This window comes from Mirounga angustirostris, unplaced genomic scaffold (genome assembly GCF_029215605.1).
Source record: "Mirounga angustirostris isolate CCGP_5_RB_7025 unplaced genomic scaffold, mMirAng1.0.hap1 SCAF_10, whole genome shotgun sequence".
In the NCBI taxonomy this organism is placed as follows: Eukaryota; Metazoa; Chordata; class Mammalia; order Carnivora; family Phocidae; genus Mirounga; species Mirounga angustirostris.
In genome coordinates, this window is record NW_026991718.1 from 117,837,323 (window position 1) to 117,855,843 (window position 18,521).

The window sequence follows — 18,521 nt, forward strand, 5'->3', positions numbered from 1 at the left end:
TCCCAACAACACTCTGTGGGTGGGATGGAAACAGGGTGTACAGATGTAATTAGTTAAGATAAGGTCATACTGAAGTGGGACGGGACCTTAATCCAATATGACTGTTGTCCTTATAAACAGAAGAAAAGAGATGCACGTACAGGGAAAATGCCATGTGACAGTGGAGGCAGAGAGGGGAGTGATGTGTGTATAAGCAACACCAAAATATAGGATAAAGGCATGGAACAAATTCTCCCTTAGAGTCTCCACAGAGAGCATGGCTCTGCCAATACCTTGATTTGGGACTTCTGGCATCCAGAACTATGAGAGAATAAAATTCTGTTGTTTTCAGCCATTCTAGCTAGTGGTACTTTATTATGCCAGCCCTAGGAAACTAATACAGTAGGCTTTTGTCTATTTTCTTCTAGTCATTTCCATGGGCAAATAGTCACAACCATAGATTTGACTAGTGCTATGTTGTGCAACAGAGTAACCACTAGCTACATATGGTTATTTAAATTTAAATGTAAGTTAAAATTAAGTAAAAGAAAAAAATCAGCTCCTCAGTTGCACTACTCACATGTGGCTCATGCATTAGACATTGCAGACTGTAGGACATTTCCATCATGGCAGAGAGTACTATTGGACAGCATTGGTCTAGTGTAGCTGTCAATGTTCTCCTGCAATAATGCTGCATGGCAACCCAGAATTTCAGCAGATTATAAGGACAAACGTTTTTGTTGTTGTTGTTCATGGGTCCACAGGGCAGGTCAACTTTAGGTTGCAGGTCAGCTGGACTTGGCTCCAGGCTGTAGTTTGCGTTCTTGTCTGCTCCATGGGTCTTCCATCCTCTTTAGACTCAGGGCATGTTCTTCTCCTGACTAACAGCAGGAGTGCAAGAGGGCAGTCTAAACCACAAAGCACATTTTAAGTCTTTGCTCAGATCACATTTGGTTATCCTTGGCTAAACGCAAGCCACATGGCCAAGCCCAGTATCAACGTCTGCAGTGAGAGGCCCTACAAAGTTACGTGGCAGATGGTATGGATTATAATCCTATTATTGTATGGGAGTGAAGAACTGGGATCAAGAATCCAGTCTACCTTACTTATACATAGTGCTTTTTTTTTTTCCTGAAAAAGTAATACATTCACACGGCTAAAAATGTTTTAAAATATGCAGTGAAAATTTTCCCACACCTGATCCTCCCACCTTGACTCCTCCCTTTACAAGTAAACTCATATTAGTTTCCTCTCTATCTGTATGAAAATACAAGCAAAACCATATGTATTTGTTCCCTCTCTTTCGTAAAGGGAGTTCACTATACACTGTACTGCCTTCACTTATTCCTTTTAAAAATAAATCCTGAAGATTTGTCCATGTTAGCACACATAGATGTAGTTCTTAAACTTACGTTCACTTATATTTACTGTTCTCTGTGTTCTGCTTATTCCTGCTTTCTCAGCTCAAGGATGGGTACTTTCAGATATCTGAGACATGGGTTTGTGTTGGAAGGCAACACACTTAACCTGATTTTGCCACTAGGCTGGTTCTCAATCTGGCCTAGAGGTGTTCACAGAGATTTTGAGAAAGACTTAAGGTCTTATCTCTTGCTAAAAGTGTTTATTTGGAGCCATCTTTTATAATTAACTTGCTTTTCTGTCTCAAAGTTACATGTTCCAGAACTGGAAGTGTAGAGTGCAGCTGCCCTAAACCTTTGTATCCCCCTAGCTGGGGGAAATCGGGTAGGGGAGAGCTTGCCTAATCCTTTTAGAGCTAAAACTGGGAGGGAGGGGTGTCACATTATCTCCACTCCTACCCCCATTGGCCAGAATTTAGTCATAGACTCATACTAGATGACCTTGCGTGGGAGTTATACCACTAAAAGGAAGAGAGAATATACATATTGAGGATCAATTAGTCCTTTTCTCAGTCTCTGAGGTCTCAGTGAGAGGGCATAGTCTGTGGGAGTTAACAAATAAATAATAATTCAATTATTTAATAATAAATGTATTAAGACACTATTGTATTACAAAATATTACACACAGGCAAGTGCACAAATCCTAAGTGGACAGTTTGATGAATTTTCACAAAGTGAAAGTGCGTAGCAAGATCTCTGGTCCAGAAATTGATCTCTGTCGGGCGCCTGGGTGGCTCAGTTGGTTAAGCGACTGCCTTAGGCTCAGGTCATGATCCTGGAGTCCCTGGATGAGTCCCGCATCGGGCTCCCTGCTCAGCAGGGAGTCTGCTTCTCCCTCTGACCCTAACCCCTCTTATGTACTCTCTCTCATTCTCTCTCTCTCAAATAAATAAATAAAATCTTAAAAAAAAAAAAAGAAATTGATCTCTGTCAGTACCCCAGCGTTTGGATTTCCCTGACTGCCCGGCTAAGGGAGTCAAAACCCTGTGGAGGAGGAGCCAAGGGCGGTTGAAGGTGAGCTACCCCCAAAACTGGGTGTGGCCAGGCGAAAAGGCGGGCCCGGCGTAGTTTCGCGCCCCTTTCTGGAGGCCGGGAAGGGGCGGAGCCTGATGGTATTTCGCATACAGGGGCGGGGCTTACTGGCCGACGTCCCGGATAGAGCGAAGGGGCGTGGCCAGATCGGATGGTGGGGCGAGGTTAAGCAAAGGCGGGACTTCGAGGCCAGCATGGGCGGGGCCTAGTGATCTCAAAGGCGGCCTGGGTCGCTAGGGGCGAATCACGCGGAAAGGGTGGCCAGGCGCAGCGAGGGGAGGAGGCTTGGGGGGCTCTCGTCACGCACGGGGCGGAGTCTCCTGCCGTCGGTGCGGGTGCTACGGTGGGGGGCAGGGATAGCGCCCTCTGAGCGGGCGCTGCGGCGAGGGGCGGGGTTAGCGCCGTCTGGGCGGACGCTGCGGCGAGGGGCGGGCACAGCGTACGCGCTCCAAAATGGCGGCCACCGGTGCCGCTGGGACGGTGGCGAATGTCTTCCCGTTCCGCGATGCCCGCGCCGCGCCAGACCCAGTGCTGGAGGCCGGCCCGGGGGCACACGGGCCACTGCCGGTGCCACTCGTGCTGGACAACGGGTCGTTCCAGGCCCGCGCCGGCTGGGCATGCCCCGGGCCGGACCCGGGCCCCGAGCCGCGCCTGCAGTTCCGCGCCGTGTGCGCCCGCGGGCGTGGCGGGGCTCGGGGCGGGGCGGGCCCGCAGGTGGGAAACGCGCTGGGCAGCCTGGAGCCGCTGCGCTGGATGCTGCGCTCACCCTTCGACCGCAACGTACCGGTCAACCTGGAGCTGCAGGAGCTGCTGCTGGACTACAGCTTCCAGCACCTGGGTGTCTCCTCACAGGTGAGGCGGGGGGGGGAGGGGGGGTTGGGCTTGAGGGGAGGGGTGAGGTCGCGGCTCCCCGCACTCTGCTCTCCGAGAGGACGTAGTCACAACAGTAGTTCTCGTTGTCCTTTAGTCATTCATTTCGTCATTCGAGTAAATCTTAAGTGCCCAACGTGTGTAAGCCCTGGGCTAGGCTCTTGGAGTAAGCAGTGAACGAAACAGCGCTCCTTCTCTCTTGCAGCGTACATTTGGCGTAGGTGCTCGTTTGTTATCAAATTCATTTATTAACTAATCTGTATTGAGCACCTACTCTGTGTCAGGCACTTTTCTAGGCGTTTGGAATACATCCATGAATGTGACAGAAAATTTCCTGTGCTATGGACCTAGAATGAAAAGGCAGACAATAACCAATAGAATTAAGTAGTAGATTCTAAGACATGGTAGGAGGAGAGGAGAAGATTACGTTTTTTCAGATGGTCAGGGTAAAACTCAGGAAGAAGGTGATGCTCTAGCAAGGATTGAAGGAGGTGATTGAGGGAGTAAGCCATGTGAATGTCTGAGCAGATAGTATTCCAGAGAAACGGCCAGTGAAAAGGCCCTGAGCAGGAGTGTGCCCTAATCCTGAGAGCAGCCAGAGTAAGAGGAGAGTAGTCAGTGGAGGAGGAAGTCAGAGAGGTGATGAGGGAGCAAATCACATTTGGCTTTTACTTGAGTGAAATGAGAAGCCATTGCAGGGTGTTGAGTGGAGCAGGTACATGACTTCTGTTCCGAAAGGATCACTATAGCTGCTGTATGAAGAATGGATTGACATGGGTCATAGGGTAGAACCAGGAGACCAGTAAGGAGGCTGTTGGAATAATCCAAGTGAGAGGTGGTGGTGACTTAGGTGAAGGAGGTCAGGGGAGGGGTATGTGGTAGAAGCAGTTGGATTCTGGAGGTAAATTGAAGATAGAGCCAACATGATTTGCTGGCAGTTTGGATGGGGCTTGACTTAATAACCTTAAATTGACCCTACTTTTATATTTTCTAAAACAACCTCTAGTAAGGATGAGATGAGTGTTTTACAGTTGCTTCCGGTCAGGTTTTTGATTGAAGACCAAAAGCAAATTCAGTCTTTACAGTAGGACTTTGGTTTCTTTTATGCTTTAAAAAGAGTATTCTTTTGTTACTCATCTGTTCTCCCTTTTCTTTCAAAGTAGGGCTGTGTCGATCATCCCATAGTTTTGACAGAAGCTGTGTGCAACCCACTGTATTCTCGGCAAATGATGTCTGAGCTTCTTTTTGAGTGCTATGGGATTCCTAAGGTTGCCTATGGAATAGACAGCCTTTTCAGCTTCTACCACAATAAGCCAAAGAACTTGATTTCCAGTGGGCTCATCATTTCCTCTGGATACCAGTGTACACATATTTTACCCATCTTAGAAGGGAGGTGAGTAGCACTGACAGCATTTGAGTGCTGTTTTGAGAAGCATTTGGGAAACATTTATTGGGTGCCCACTTGAAAGGTGAAGTGGAAAGAACAAGTATTGAACTGTGAACTGGCCTCTGGGCTTGGCGCTGACATACTTCACTATGTGACTTCAGTTAAGTCAATTCACCTTCCATCCTTTGTGACCTCCTGGTGGGAGTTGCAGTAGATAGTCTTTGAGGTCCAGATCAATAATTCTAGAACTTTACTGTTTTGATTTATGGCAAGATAGCTAACATAGTACCTACAGGTAGTAGGTGCTTCATAAAAATGTTTTGAATAAATTATTTGAGTAATTTAAATGGTCTTTGTGTTCTGGAGTCACCTTTTTGTTAATCATGATTGTTTAGGCCTTTTTTTTTTTTCAGGTACAGTGCCTGGCACATAATATAGGTACATTTCCAAGTTGGATAAAAGGTGAGGGTAGTTTCTGTCATTTTTAAACCTGTTTTTTTTTTTTTTTTTTTTTTTTAAGATTTTATTTATTTGATAGAGAACACAAGCCAGGGGAGTGGGAGAGGGAGAAACAGCCTCCCCACTGAGCAGGGAGCCCGACTCGGGGCTCAGTTCCAGGACCCTGGGATCATAACCCCAGCTGAAGGCAGACCCTTAATCGACTGAGCCACCTAGGCACCCCTAAACGTGTTTCCATGTTATAGTTGGACTTTTATTGTCTGAGAAGAGACTACACCAACATCATGCTCTCCTGAGGTTTCTTACTGCATAAAGAGGGTGTGTAAGTAAGGAGTGGAATCCTGGCTTTGGAGTTGAATGCTTGGGTTTGCAGCCCTGCTGAGGATGAGGTTATTTGCCTTCTTTACATAGCTTCTTAACATGTAAAATTGGGAAAAACTGATTTTTTCGGGGTTACCCTGAGGATGAAATGAGATCATGTAGATGATGGCATTTTGTGAACTATAAAAGAGTCTGAATGTTTAAGTCAAAATAAATGTTGCTGAATTTATTGAGACCTAAAATGGTCATTTCTTTTGAAGTTTCTATAAAAATTTATGAAGATAATACTTCTTTTACACATTACCAAACACTCCTGATATATGGAATTTTCTATTTTATGTAAGCAGAATATGTGGAAATTAAAAATAACATTATGTTATTTTTATAGCGTATTGAGAGAAAAGTATTTTACCTGAAAGCTAAGAAATGATCACAGTGAGGGGCGCCTGGATGGCTCAGTCGTTAAGTGTCTGCCTTCAGCTCGGGTCATGATCTCAGGGTCCTGGGATCAAGCCCTGCATCGGGCTCCCTGCTCTGCGGGAAGCCTGCTTCTCCCTCTCTTGCTCCCTCTGCTTGTGTTCCCTCTCTCGCTGTGTCTCTCTGTCAAATAAATAAAATCTTAAAAAAAAAAAAAAAAAAAAATGATCCCAGTGGAGCCTGACCTGTTCTGTACTGGCATCTGCTGGTGAGGGGTGATATAGCAGAACATTTCAATATGCAGCAAGATCCTAGTGCTCTGCTCTAAATTTTTCGCATTAAGAAAAATGTTATTCTGGTTCTCTTCCCTTTCGCATCATGTGAAAAGGGACCTGGTCTTTTTAGGGGATTACAGTAAGCCAGTATGTGTGTACTTAATGTGTATGCATCAGTAGAAGGGGAGTGTCTAGGGGAGGGGTTCTCAGACTCCAGCCTGTGCCATAATTACCTGGGAAGCTTGTTAAAATGTGTATTCCCAGGCTTACCCCAAAGCAAATGAGTCCTGAGAATTAGCATGTTTAACATTTCCCCCAGCTAATTCTACAAGGACCACAGTTTGAGAAATCCTGACAAGTGACATAAGGGTCTGAATTCAGAGTGCACAATCTTCCCATCAAACCTTGTTTCCTTCTGAGTCTCTTGATGGACGTTAGATGCCATGTATCTGGGTGTGGACTAGGACTTCCTGCATAGTGTAAGAGGCTGAATCAAGGGAGCTTTAGAGTCCCTTCATCTGTAAAGTTTTCTGTTTCCTCACTGGGTCCATTTCTTCTTTGTTCATCTGAATTGTTATCCTTCCCCCAAACTCCCCACGAAGTGTTCCCTGTTCTTTCTTCCATGTTGCCAAAGTGTCAGTGTTGTTTTCCATTCCTTGATTGTAGGTTAGATGCTAAAAACTGCAAACGCATCAATCTGGGAGGAAGCCAAGCAGCTGGCTACCTCCAGCGCCTCCTGCAGCTGAAGTATCCTGGGCACCTGGCAGCCATCACTCTCAGCCGCATGGAGGAGATCCTGCACGAGCACAGCTATGTTGCTGAAGATTATGTGGAAGGTAACGAAGAGGGCATTTGCCTGTGGCTTGTAGATATTGTACATGGAGGTATTCCTTAAATTGTCCCCGGGATGACTCTTTTCGCTTTTCAGTATCCCCTCTTCCTTTTCGTATTTACTTAAACTTTTCAATAAACTGATAACTTATACATGTGGGTTCTTTTTCAAAAGGGTTTTGACTAATTTACTTCCTTTGCCTTTCCATATAGATGTTAGGATTAACTTGTTCGTATCTACAAAAATGTTCTGTTGGGATTTTGATTGAAAGTGTATGAAATCTGTGGATTAGATTGGATATGAAACAACAACAGTTTTTTTTAAGATTTTATTTATTTATTTATTTGCCAGAGAGAGAGAGAATGAAAGAGAGTTGGAGAGAGAGCGAGAGTACAGGCAGGGGGGAGGCAGGCAGAGGGAGAAGCAGGCACCTTGCTGAGCAGGGAGCCCGATGCAGGACTCAATCCCAGGACCCCAGGATCATGACCTGAGCCAAAGGCAGACGCTTAACCGACTGAGCCTCCCAGGTGTCCCTGAAACAACAACATTTTAAATAAAAATCCAAATACAATACTAAATCAAGATGTAATATTAAATCTAGACTAGGGAGAAGTGACATTTTGTACTATATGGAATCTTCTAATCCATGAACGTAGTAGGTCTTTCCATTTACCTAGGTCCTTTATTGATTTCTTCTTTCAGCATTTTGTAGCCTTCGACATACCGATCCTGTACATGTTCTGTTAGATTTATGCCTAAGTCTTTCTTTGCTTGTTTCATCTCAGTTTCCACTTGCTCATTATTAATGTATAGAAATGCAGTTAGGGGCGCCTGGGTGGCTCAGTCGTTAAGCGTCTGCCTTCGGCTCAGGTCATGGTCCCAGGGTCCTGGGATCGAGCCCCGCATCGGGCTCCCTGCTCAGCGGGAAGCCTGCTTCTCCCTCTCCCACTCCCGCTCCCGCTGCTTGTGTTCCCTCTCTCTCTGTATCTCTCTCTGTCAAATAAATAAAAAATCTTAAAAAAAAAAAAAATGCAGTTAATTTTTATGTGTTGACCTTATATACTGGACCTTGCTAAATTTATTTTAGTTTTTTGTAGATTCCTTGGGAATTTCTGTGTAGACATGTCATCTGTGAATAGGGACAGTTTTATTTCTTCCTTTCCAGTCTGTTTGCCTTTTTTTTCTTTGTCTTGCTTTTGGATATTGAACTAGCCTTGATTGGGTGGGGTGATAGACCCCACTTATTCAGGTATATTATTATATTTATATGTTGCTTTATTTGAGTTGGTAATATTTTATGGGGTTTTATGTCTATATTCATGAGGGATGTTGATCTATAGTTTTCTTATATTGTCTTTGGTCTTGGTATCATGGTGATGCTGGTCTTGTTAAATTAGCTGGAAAGTGTTCCTCCTTTTTTTTTTTTTTAATTAATTTGGTGGGGGAGGGGCAGGAGAGAGAGAGAGAATCTTAAGGAGGCTCCGTGCTCACCTCTTGAGCCTGACATGGGGCTTGATCTCACTACCCTGAGATCATGACCTGAGCTGAAACCAAGAGTCGGATGCTTGACTGACTGCGCCACCCAGGCGCCCCCCCCTCTTCTATTTCCTGAAAAAGATTGTGTAGATAATTGATACTTTTTTTCTTTAAATGTTTGATAGAGTTCTCCAGTGGAACAATTTGAGCCTGGGGATTTCTTTTTCTGAAGACTTAACTATGGATTCAATTTAATAGATGTAGGACTATTTAGGTAATCTCATTGATGTCTTTTTATTATTTCCTTCCTTCTACTTGCTTTAGGTTTAGTTCTCTTTTTTCTAGATTCTTAAGGTAGAAGTTCAGATTATTATGAGACCAATCTTCTTTTTTTTTTTTTTTTTTAAGATTTTATTTATTTATTTGACAGAGAGGGACACAGCGAGAGAGGGAACACAAGTGGGGGAGAGGGAGAAGCAGGCTTCCTGCTAAGCAGGAAGCCTGATGTGGGGCTCAATCCCGGGACCCCGGGCTCATGACCTGAGCCGAAGGCAGATGCTTAACTACTGAGCCACCCAGGCGCCCTGGGACCATTCTTCTTTTTAAGCATTTAATGCTCCAAATTTCCCCTTCAACATTGCTTTACCTACATCCTATAGATTTTGATATATTTTCATTTTTATTGAGTTCAGATATTTTCTAATTTCCCTCAAGATTTCTTTTTATGAACCATTGATTATTTAGAAATGTGTTGTTTTATTGGGACTACATCAAAATAAAAAGCTTCTGTACAGTGAAGGAAACAGTCAACAAAACTAAAAGACAGCCTATGGAATGGGAGAAGATACTTGCAAATGACACATCCAATGAAGGGTTAGTATCCAAAATACATAAAGAACTGATATAACTCAACACCCAAAAAAACCAAATAATCAAATTAAAAATGGGCAGAAGGCATGAACAAGCATTTCTCCAAAGAAGACATACAGAATGGTCAAGAGACACGTGAAAAGATGCTCAACATCACTCACCATCAAGGAAATGCAAATCAAAACTACAAGGAGATACCATCACACACCTCTCAGAATGGCTAAAATCAAAAACACAGGAAATAGGTGTTGGCCAGGATGTGGAGAAAAAGGAACCCTCTTATTATACCATTGGTGGGAATGCAAACTGGTGCAACCACTCTGGAAAACAGTATGGAGGTTCCTTAAAAAGCTAAAAATAGGGGCACCTGGGTGGCTCAGTCGTTGAGCATCTGCCTTTGGCTCAGTTCATGGTCCCAGGGTCCTGGGATCGAGCCCTGCATCGGGCTCCCTGCTCCGAGGGAGGCCTGCTTTTCCCTCTCCCACTCCCCCTGCTTATATTCCCCCTCTCGCTATGTCTCTCTCTGTCAAATAAATAAATAAAATCTTAAAAAAAAAAAGTTTAAAATAGAACCACCAGTGATTCAGTAATCACACTACTGGGTATTTACCCCAAGAATACAAAAACACTAATTCAAAGGGATATATGTACCCTATGTTTATAGCAGCATTATTTACAATAGGTGAATTATGGAAGCAGCCCAAGTGTCCATTGAGAGATGAATGGATAAAGAAGATGTGGTGTATATATATACACAAAGGAATGTTACCAGCCGTAAAAATGCATGAAATCTTGTCATCTGTAATGACATGCATTGAACTAGAGTATTATGCCAAGGGAAATAAGTCAGAGAAAGACAAATCATACGATTTCACTCATGTAGAATTTAAGAAACAAAACAAATGAACAAAGGGGAAAAAAAAGAGAGTGAGGCAAACCAAGAAATAGACTCTTAACCATCAAGAACAAATGGATGGTTACCAGAGGGCAGGAAGGTGGGGGGATGGGTGAAATAGGTGATGGGGATTAAGGAGCACGCTTGTGATGAGCACTGGATGATATATGGAATTGTTGAATTGCTATCATGTACGCCTGAAACTAATGCTATATGTTAACTATACTGGAATTAAAATAAAAACTTAATTAAAAAATAAAACTTTCAGGTTTTAAGGTTAAGTCTAACTTTATATTTTAATGAATAGTTGATGTAGAAAGCTGAAAGTTAAAAAAAGAAAAGTGTTGTTTTATTTTTTAAAAATTTCATCCATTTATATGAGAGAGAGCACGCACAAGTGGGGGAAGAGGCAGAAGGAGAGGGAGAAGCAGGCTCCCAGCCGAGCAGGGAGCCCCACGTGGGGCTCGATCCCAGGATCATGACCTGAGCCGAAGGCAGACGCCCAACTGACTGAGCCACCCAGGCACCCCTAGAAAGGTGTTTTTTTATAGCCAAGTATTTGGAGATACTTCTGTTGTATTTCTATGACTTATTTCTAGTTTAATTTCATTATGTCAGGAAACTTTGTGTGGTATCAGTGGAGCTTGTGAAGGTTGGTTTTATGACCCGGGCATGGTCTGCTTTGGCGTATGTTCCATTTATACTTGAAAAGAACATGGACTCTGCTGTTGGGTGGAGTATTCTGTGATGTTGTTTAGGTTTACTGGTTGATGGTGGTGGTGAGTTCTTCTATGTCCCTGTTCCTTTTCCATGCTCTAACTCTGTTGATTATTAAGAGTTTTGAAATCTTAAGGGATAATTGTAAATTTTTTTTTTTTTAAAGATTTTATTTTTATTTATTTGAGACAGAGAGAATGAGAGACAGAGAGCATGAGAGGGAGGAGGGTCAGAGAGAGAAGCAGACTCCCTGCCGAGCAGGGAGCCTGATGCGGGACTCGATCCCGGGACTCCAGGATCATGACCTGAGCCGAAGGCAGTCGCTTAACCAACTGAGCCACCCAGGCGCCCAATTGTAAATTTTTTATTTCTCCTTTCATATCTGTCAGTTTTTGCTTTAAAGTATCTAAAGCACTTTTGTTAGGGACATATTTAGAATTCTTAGGTTATCTTGACGAGTTGACTTTTTATCATTATACAGTATCTCTTTTTATCCCTTGCAATTTTCTTGGCTTTGATGTCCACTTGGACATTAATACAGCCACTCCTATTTTCTTTTGCTGAGTGCTTGCATGGAATAGTTTTTCCATCCTTTTCATCTACTTATGTCATTATATTCAAAGTGAGTTTCTTAATAGTTGGTGGTTTTCTTTTTTTTTTTTTTAATCTACTGTGTCAGTCTCTATCTTTTAACTAGTCTGGTAAGACCATTTAAAATTAATTATTCATATGTTGGATTTAGTTCTACCATTTTATTATTTGTTATCTTATTCTCTTTGTTGTTCCCGTTTCTCCTGCCTTCTTTTGTGTTATTTGATATTTAAAAAATTTGTTTTGGTATTGGTATTTTAATTTATCTATTGTGTTTTTACTGTATCTTTCTGTGTAGTTTTTTTAGTGGTTTCCCTGAGGTTATAATCAATAGACTTTTCGCACTGTTTTTAGAATCTCTCTTCTACTACTTCATGTGGAATGTGGCAACGTTAGCACCCCAGAGGCTCCTTTCTCCTTTCTCCTTTATGCTGGGTTGTCTTATGTATCACATGTACGTATGTTGGAAACCCAACAGACATTGTGATGGTTTTACGTTGAATTGTCAAACATATTTTAAAGAACTCAGGAGGTTAGTCTGTCACATTGAACGAGATTGTCTTTTCTTTTGCTCTTCCTTCTTTCCTGATGTTCTGAGTTTCCTTCTGCTGTCACGTCTGTTAGGCGAACTTTACTTAGCAGTTCTTTGAGAGCAGATCTGTGGGCATTATGTCCAGGTGGTACAGCTGCATGTTGTCGACTAGGTGGAGTCAGAGATTGGGTGGATCGTGCTTGCTCCATCTTACCTGGATCTGGAACCCTGGTATTGACTTTCTAATTTTCTGTGCTAATAGTGTTTTCCATTTCATAACTTCCAAAATTATTTCTCTGAAGAACTGCAGAAATGGCAGTGCCCTGATTATTACGAAAACAACGTCCACAAGATGCAGCTCCCGTTTTCCAGCAAGCTCCTCGGCAGCACTCTGAGCTCAGAGGAGAAGCAGGAACGGCGGCAGCAGCAGCTGCGACGGCTGCAGGAGCTCAACGCCCGCCGGCGGGAGGAGAAGCTGCAGCTGGACCAGGAGCGTCTGGACAGACTGCTCTACGTGCAGGTACGTGTGCATCCCGGCAGCGGGCTCCGGCCTTTGCGCAAGGCAGTCCCAGAAAGGGTTCTCCCTACCTCTTCCTCGGCCAGGAGATGCAGTGACTGTCTGAGTCCCCCTTGGGGTCAAGAAGGAGTCGCGGGTGCTGAGTGTGGAGCTCCGCAGCACAGAGGACCTGTGCTGTGCACAGAGCATCAGGTGTCTCTGACAGAGCTGTGCACTCTGGCTTCCCTCATTCACTTTGGCCTTTTCATCTTTGTTTTATAACTTTTTAATTGAAGGGTAGCACATGTGCTACCAAGTGCACAGATCTCAAGTGTGTAGCTCGATGGATTTTCACAACATGAAACACCCCATGTATCTGCCATCCAGAGCTCTCCCAGCACCCCGGAAATCTCCCGCGTGTCCCCTCTTAGCCAGTAACCTTCCCACGTCTTCCCCACTCAAAAGGTAACGACGTTTCTGACACCTGGCACCATAGATTAGTTTTGCCTATTCAGGTGGTGCTAAGACCAGGGAACGATGCAGCCTAGAGACAGCTGGGGAGGAGGGCGGTGTGTGAACCACGCGTGGGAGGTGAGATTTTGTGGAGGGGCAGGCTAGGGGAGTGCTGGGAGCCCCCTCCTGCTGTAGTTTTTCTGTTTGGCTTCCAAGCTGTTTCTCTTTCCTTCCTGTATATGATTGCGCTGTCATCTTTGAAGATGAATTGCGACTGCTTGGGTTTCAGGAACTTCTAGAGGATGGCCAGATGGATCAGTTTCACAAAGCTCTGGTGGAACTGAACATGGACTCCCCGGAAGAGCTGCAGTCCTACATCCAGAAGCTCAGCTCAGCGGTGGAGCAGGCAAAGCAGAAAATCCTCCACGCAGAAGTCACCCTCGAGGTGGATGTGGTGGACAGCAAGCCAGAGGTACCAAGGACCTTAGGAGGAGGGTCCTATAGGGTCATTTAGCCTGAGGGTGGGAGGAGTGTCTGGAGAAGGCTGACATCAGAGATGTGACCACACTTGGGAAGGCAGTGCGGTGTGTGCCGTCCACGCAGACAGGGACGGGGCAGAGATGGCACTGACTTCGTGCTGACCTGATGGCTTTTACCCTGTAGACCTCTGGCCCCCCTGAGACGGGGAACTGTTCTTGTAGAACATTCACGCACCTGCCGTGTGGTGCCATTTGGAATCTGAACATTCTCTTTCGATGGTTATTTGCAGTTAGTCACACACTCCTTTCTACTTTTTTCTGATATATTTTTTTAAATTTTTTATTGTTATGTTATTCACCATACATTACATCATTAGGTTTTTTTTTTACATTTTTATTATTATGTTAATCACCATACATTACATCACTAGTTTTTGATGTAGTGCTCCATGATTCATTGTTTGCGTATAACACCCAGTGCTCCATGCAGTACGTGGCCTCTTTAATACCCATCACCAGCCTAACCCATCCCCCCACCCCCCACATCATTAGTTTTTTTTTTTTTTTTTAAAGATTTTATTTATTTATTTGACAGAGACCTAGCAAGAGCAGGAACACAAGCAGGGGGAGTGGGAGAGGGAGAAGCAGGCTTCCCGCGGAGCAGGGAGCCCGATGTGGGACTCGATCCCAGGACCCTGGGATCATGACCTGAGCCAAAGGCAGACGCTTAACAACTGAGCCACCCAGGCGCCCCATCATTAGTTTTTGATGTAGTGTTCCATGATTCATTGTTTGTGCATAACACCCAGTGCTCTTCTGATATTTTTTTAATATATTGTGGTTCATGTTTCACTTCCTTTCCATCTTCATGTCCCCTAAGGACAGGGATCATGCTTCATGATAATTGATGGATTTTTTACAGCAAATAGCAGACGTGCTTAATAAAATATCCATAGGTTGATTTAAGATCAGCCTTTTATGACTAAAACTAATTGTTTGAATAAGCTCTTTGGTGTTTTCTGTCTCTCCTTTTTGTTTCCACACCAGTGGCCTGTTTATAAGTGTTGATGTGGCATAAAGGCAGGTGGCAGGGCTGAGTGAGGGCCCCGGTGGTGCACACCCTCACCCTGGGCGCTGCACACCTGTACTCATGAGTTGGCTCGCCTGGCTTTAGAACTGGAAGAAAGTGTTAATAAAAGTGTGTGCATTGTTCCCGAATCTGTCTGCTCTGGAGTTCTAAGACAAAGGACTTGTTCATTGCCTTGTGACACTTCTAGGCCAGGATTAACCAATCTAGTGTGGTGGCTTTTTGTTTTTCAATCAACTTGCTTTAAATTCTAAAACCTATACTTTTATTTTTATTTATTTATTTTTTCTGTAGGTGGCTATGCCTTTAATAGTGAAAGATACATGTTCATCCTCACCGTTTTGAGGAAATGGCTCTTTTTTTTAAAATTGTATTTTATTATGTTAGTCACCGTAAGTTACATCATTAGTTTTTGATGTAGTGTTCCATGATTCATTTAAAACCTATACTTTTAGAAAGAAACAGTCCCATGGAAAAATCCAGTTTGGTGCTGGGCGTGGTGCGGCTGCTTGCCACTGACTTGAGATGTGTCTTTGGCTTGGCAGGAGGCCTGTTCTTGCTCCCGGCTCTCAGTTAGAGGCTCACTCACATGCTTGCTGCGCTCAGCCTCCATCCCAGCTCTCCTGCAGCTGAGACTCCCAGAGGCCAGCAACCGGCCAGGGCATGCGTGTCAGAGCAGACCCCAAGTCAGGCTTCCTGCACGTGGCTTCCAGGATGGCTGAGGTGGGGGCGAGGGGCCTTGACTATTGTCTTACTCTGGTGTGGTGTCCCAGGTCAGCCTCGAAGAGCCGGTGTGCCTTTCCTCGCTCGCCTCTCCCAGTTTCCCGGCTGTGCATCGGATCTCAGCTGTTTACTGGGATCCAGACCCATGTTGCCTTTGTTGTCTATTCATCTGTGTTCAGTTTTCATCGTGCTTAATGCGCCAATAGGACATCAGCATCTTTATACCAGAGATGTGCCGCTAAGCCACGGGCAGGCGAGGGATTTCAGATTTAAAAAGAAAAGCCCAAACGACTGTAAAATGTGATTCCTGAGCAGTTGAGGAGCTAGTTTTTCCTTCCCTTTGTTCATTTTTCTGCATTTGTTACAGGCTGTGATTCAGCCACTCCTTCATACATTTAGCAGGTACTTATTAAGTCCCTACTTCGTTCTGTGCTCTGGGGATACGTATTCTCTGGGCTTGGGGAGGTTTTGAAGTGTTGGACTTCCAGTAGTTTCTCCATATACAGTGATAAGTTGATCTGTCCCCAAAGCATTGAGGGTGTCAGCATTTACTGGGGGTGATTGTTAGTGATTAGGGTTGGTTACAGTAACTTTCATGGGATAAATGTGACCACAACACTGGCCGGCTGGTTCTACCTTTCAAAAAGTATTTATAGTGTGTTTTCCAACTATGTAATTCATTTAGAATGGAGGGAATGGATTTATGTGGATCAAAGTTCATATTGAAATGCAGTAATGGCTAAATTGGATTAATCCAGCAAAATTTTTAACTTACAGTGTTTCCTAAAGTCCATTTTTTTCCCCACAGAGCAGGCCATTCCAGCCCTTGCTATTCTGCAAATATTGTGATGAAGATGTTGTAAAGGAGTAGGCTTTGTTAGCATTCCTAACTAAGTATTTATTTATTTATTTTTATTTATTTATTTTTAAAGATTTTATTTATTTATTTGAGAGAGAGAGTGAGAGAGAGAAAGAGCACAAGATGGGGGAGCGGGAGAGGGAGAAGCAGACTCCCTGCTGAGCAGGGAGCCTGATGCGGGACTCGATCCCGGGACTCCAGGATCATAACCTGAGCTGAAGGCAGTTGCTTAACCAATTGAACCACCCAGGCACCCCTTAAGGAAGCATTTAGACTAGAGAATGTTAGCCTTCCGTCACTGTAAGCACAGCAGTGGTTGTGGCGGGGGTGGGCACAGTTTTAGAGCACCATTACCTGTTGGAGAACACAATGAGCTTAATACAGAAGGTTCTCTTGCCTGATTAGCCAAGATCAGAGCTGGCCTCTGCTTGTTCTTTTTTTTTTTTAAGATTTTATTTATTAGAGAGAATGAGCAAGGGAGTGGCAGAGGGAGAAGCAGGAGAAGCAAAGCAGACTCCCCGCTGAGCAGGGAGCCCGATGCGGGGCTTGAAACGACCCTGGGATCATGACCTGAGCCAAAGGCAGACACTTAACGACTGAGCCACCCAGGTGCCCCTGGCCTCTGCTTGTTCTGATGCCGCTCAATCAAGATTGTTCCAGGGAACCATGCTGCATCTTCTCTGATGTGCTTTGGCAAACTATCATTCTGTTCAGTTCCAAAAGAATGCCTATTTGTGTTCCTGAACGCCACACAATGCATGTGGAGGCTCTGGCAAACCGTGGAGAGAGAGAAGCCAGCCATGGTAGAGGAATCTGTTCTCTATAGGGTCTCTATAGCCCATTGTCTGCTTTGAAATTATTAGCTTTGGGGCGCCTGGGTGGCTCAGTTGGTTAAGCGACTGCCTTCGGCTCAGGTCATGATCCTGGAGTCCCTGGATCGAGTTCTGCATCAGACTCTGCTCGGCAGGGAGCCTGCTTCTCCCTCTGACCCTCCCCCCTCTCATGTGTTCTCTCTCTCTCATTCTCTCTGTCTCAAATAAATAAATAAATCTTTAAAAAAAAAATTATTAGCTTTGTTTTTCTGTGAATCATACGAATTAGGATAAGTATATGTGCTGCCAAAGTGAGCACACGAATTAGGATAAGTAAAGTATCTTTTTATCATTTTTAGTGAAGCTTAGAAGTTATCTTTAAGGTGACATGCTTCTGAGTACAGCTAGGTGAAGGTGGATGATGATGTTTTTGCCGTAGCTGAGGAAGCCTATTGAAACTCGAACATTTTACAATCCTCTTTTCCAGGGAAATTGGAGGGTGTATCCCAGGGCTCACCACTCAGTGGTAGGTATGGTATGCTAGGGACTAATGATGCAATTAAGGTACATTTCCTGCACTCCTTGGTACCTAAAAAAATAAGGCTTTTGGATCATACTTAGCTGACTAATGAAGCTTATCTGGTGTGATGGTACATGTGTGTGGGAATTTAGATGAAGTTTTGAGAAAGGATCGGATATGTGAGCTGGGCCCTGAAAGGTGATATGATTTCAGTAGGTATCAGGTGAGGAGGGACGGACATTGTGGATCAAGACGTTTAGATGCAAAGCAGCCCGCAGGCAGGGAGCACAGTAGGTTGGGTGTGGAGTGCGGGAGATGGAGCAGGGGAGGGAGGCAGGGGCCGGCCGATAAAGGTCTTTGTCAGTCAGCCTGGATATTATCCTTTATAAGACAGAGTCTTCAAAGGATGTCCAGCAAGGAAGTAATCCAAGGAGACTTGCTGTTAGGAGAAGAACTGGTGGCAGTTAGATGGAGAGGTGAGGCTGGAAGTGGGAAGGCGGGATATAAATGTGTTGCGGCAGTCCGGCGGAGAGCCGGTGGAGGGGGTGGGAGAGTAGCCATGGCAATGGCGGGTGGAGGAGACACTTCAGAGGTAGCTCCAAGGATTTGGGTGCCACTTAGGGGCAATGGTGACAGGAGTGGCGGTGGCTGGTAACAGAACGTGTGACACGTGCCAGACCCTGTACTGAGCATTTCTGTAAGTGTCGTCTTGATTCTGTGAGTACTGTTATATTTCCATTGGACAAATAAGGAAACTCAGGTTCAGGAGAGTGAAGGAATTTGCCCAGAGTTGCACAGCTAGAGGTAACGCAGCTGAGGATCGGACCCAAGCGATCCGATTGCAGATTCACTCTGGTCCCACTGAGGTCCCACGGAGGTGCTCCTAAAAGGCTCCGGCTGGGGGTAGTACCTTTGGTTTGAGCACCTTATCTTCAAAGGACTTCAGGTGGAATTTGCCAGGACCCAGCCATGGAAGGAGCTAGAATCGCATGGGGAGTGAGAAAAGGATGCCTGGGGAAG

At 44.6% G+C, this 18,521-nt stretch overlaps 1 protein-coding gene across 10 annotated transcripts in view; it reads left to right on the forward strand.

Moving 5' to 3' along the window:
- Positions 1–2,861: 2,861 nt before the first annotated feature.
- Positions 2,862–18,521, forward strand: part of ACTR5 (actin related protein 5) — a 33,486-nt gene continuing 17,826 nt past the window's right edge. For 9 of the 10 annotated variants that reach the window (XR_010405850.1, XR_010405852.1, XR_010405851.1 and 6 more), the window contains exons 1-5: positions 2,862–3,282; positions 4,464–4,693; positions 6,826–6,995; positions 12,375–12,592; positions 13,311–13,493. Coding sequence is in view for 7 of the 10 variants with exons in the window: in XM_064573161.1 (XP_064429231.1) it covers positions 2,884–3,282; positions 4,464–4,693; positions 6,826–6,995; positions 12,375–12,592; positions 13,311–13,493 (1,200 nt within the window). In the remaining 3 variants the exon portion in view is untranslated. Of the gene's footprint in view, positions 3,283–4,460; positions 4,694–6,825; positions 6,996–12,374; positions 12,593–13,310; positions 13,494–18,521 lie in introns of all 10 variants that reach the window. The other variant, XM_064573165.1, reaches the window with a different exon arrangement.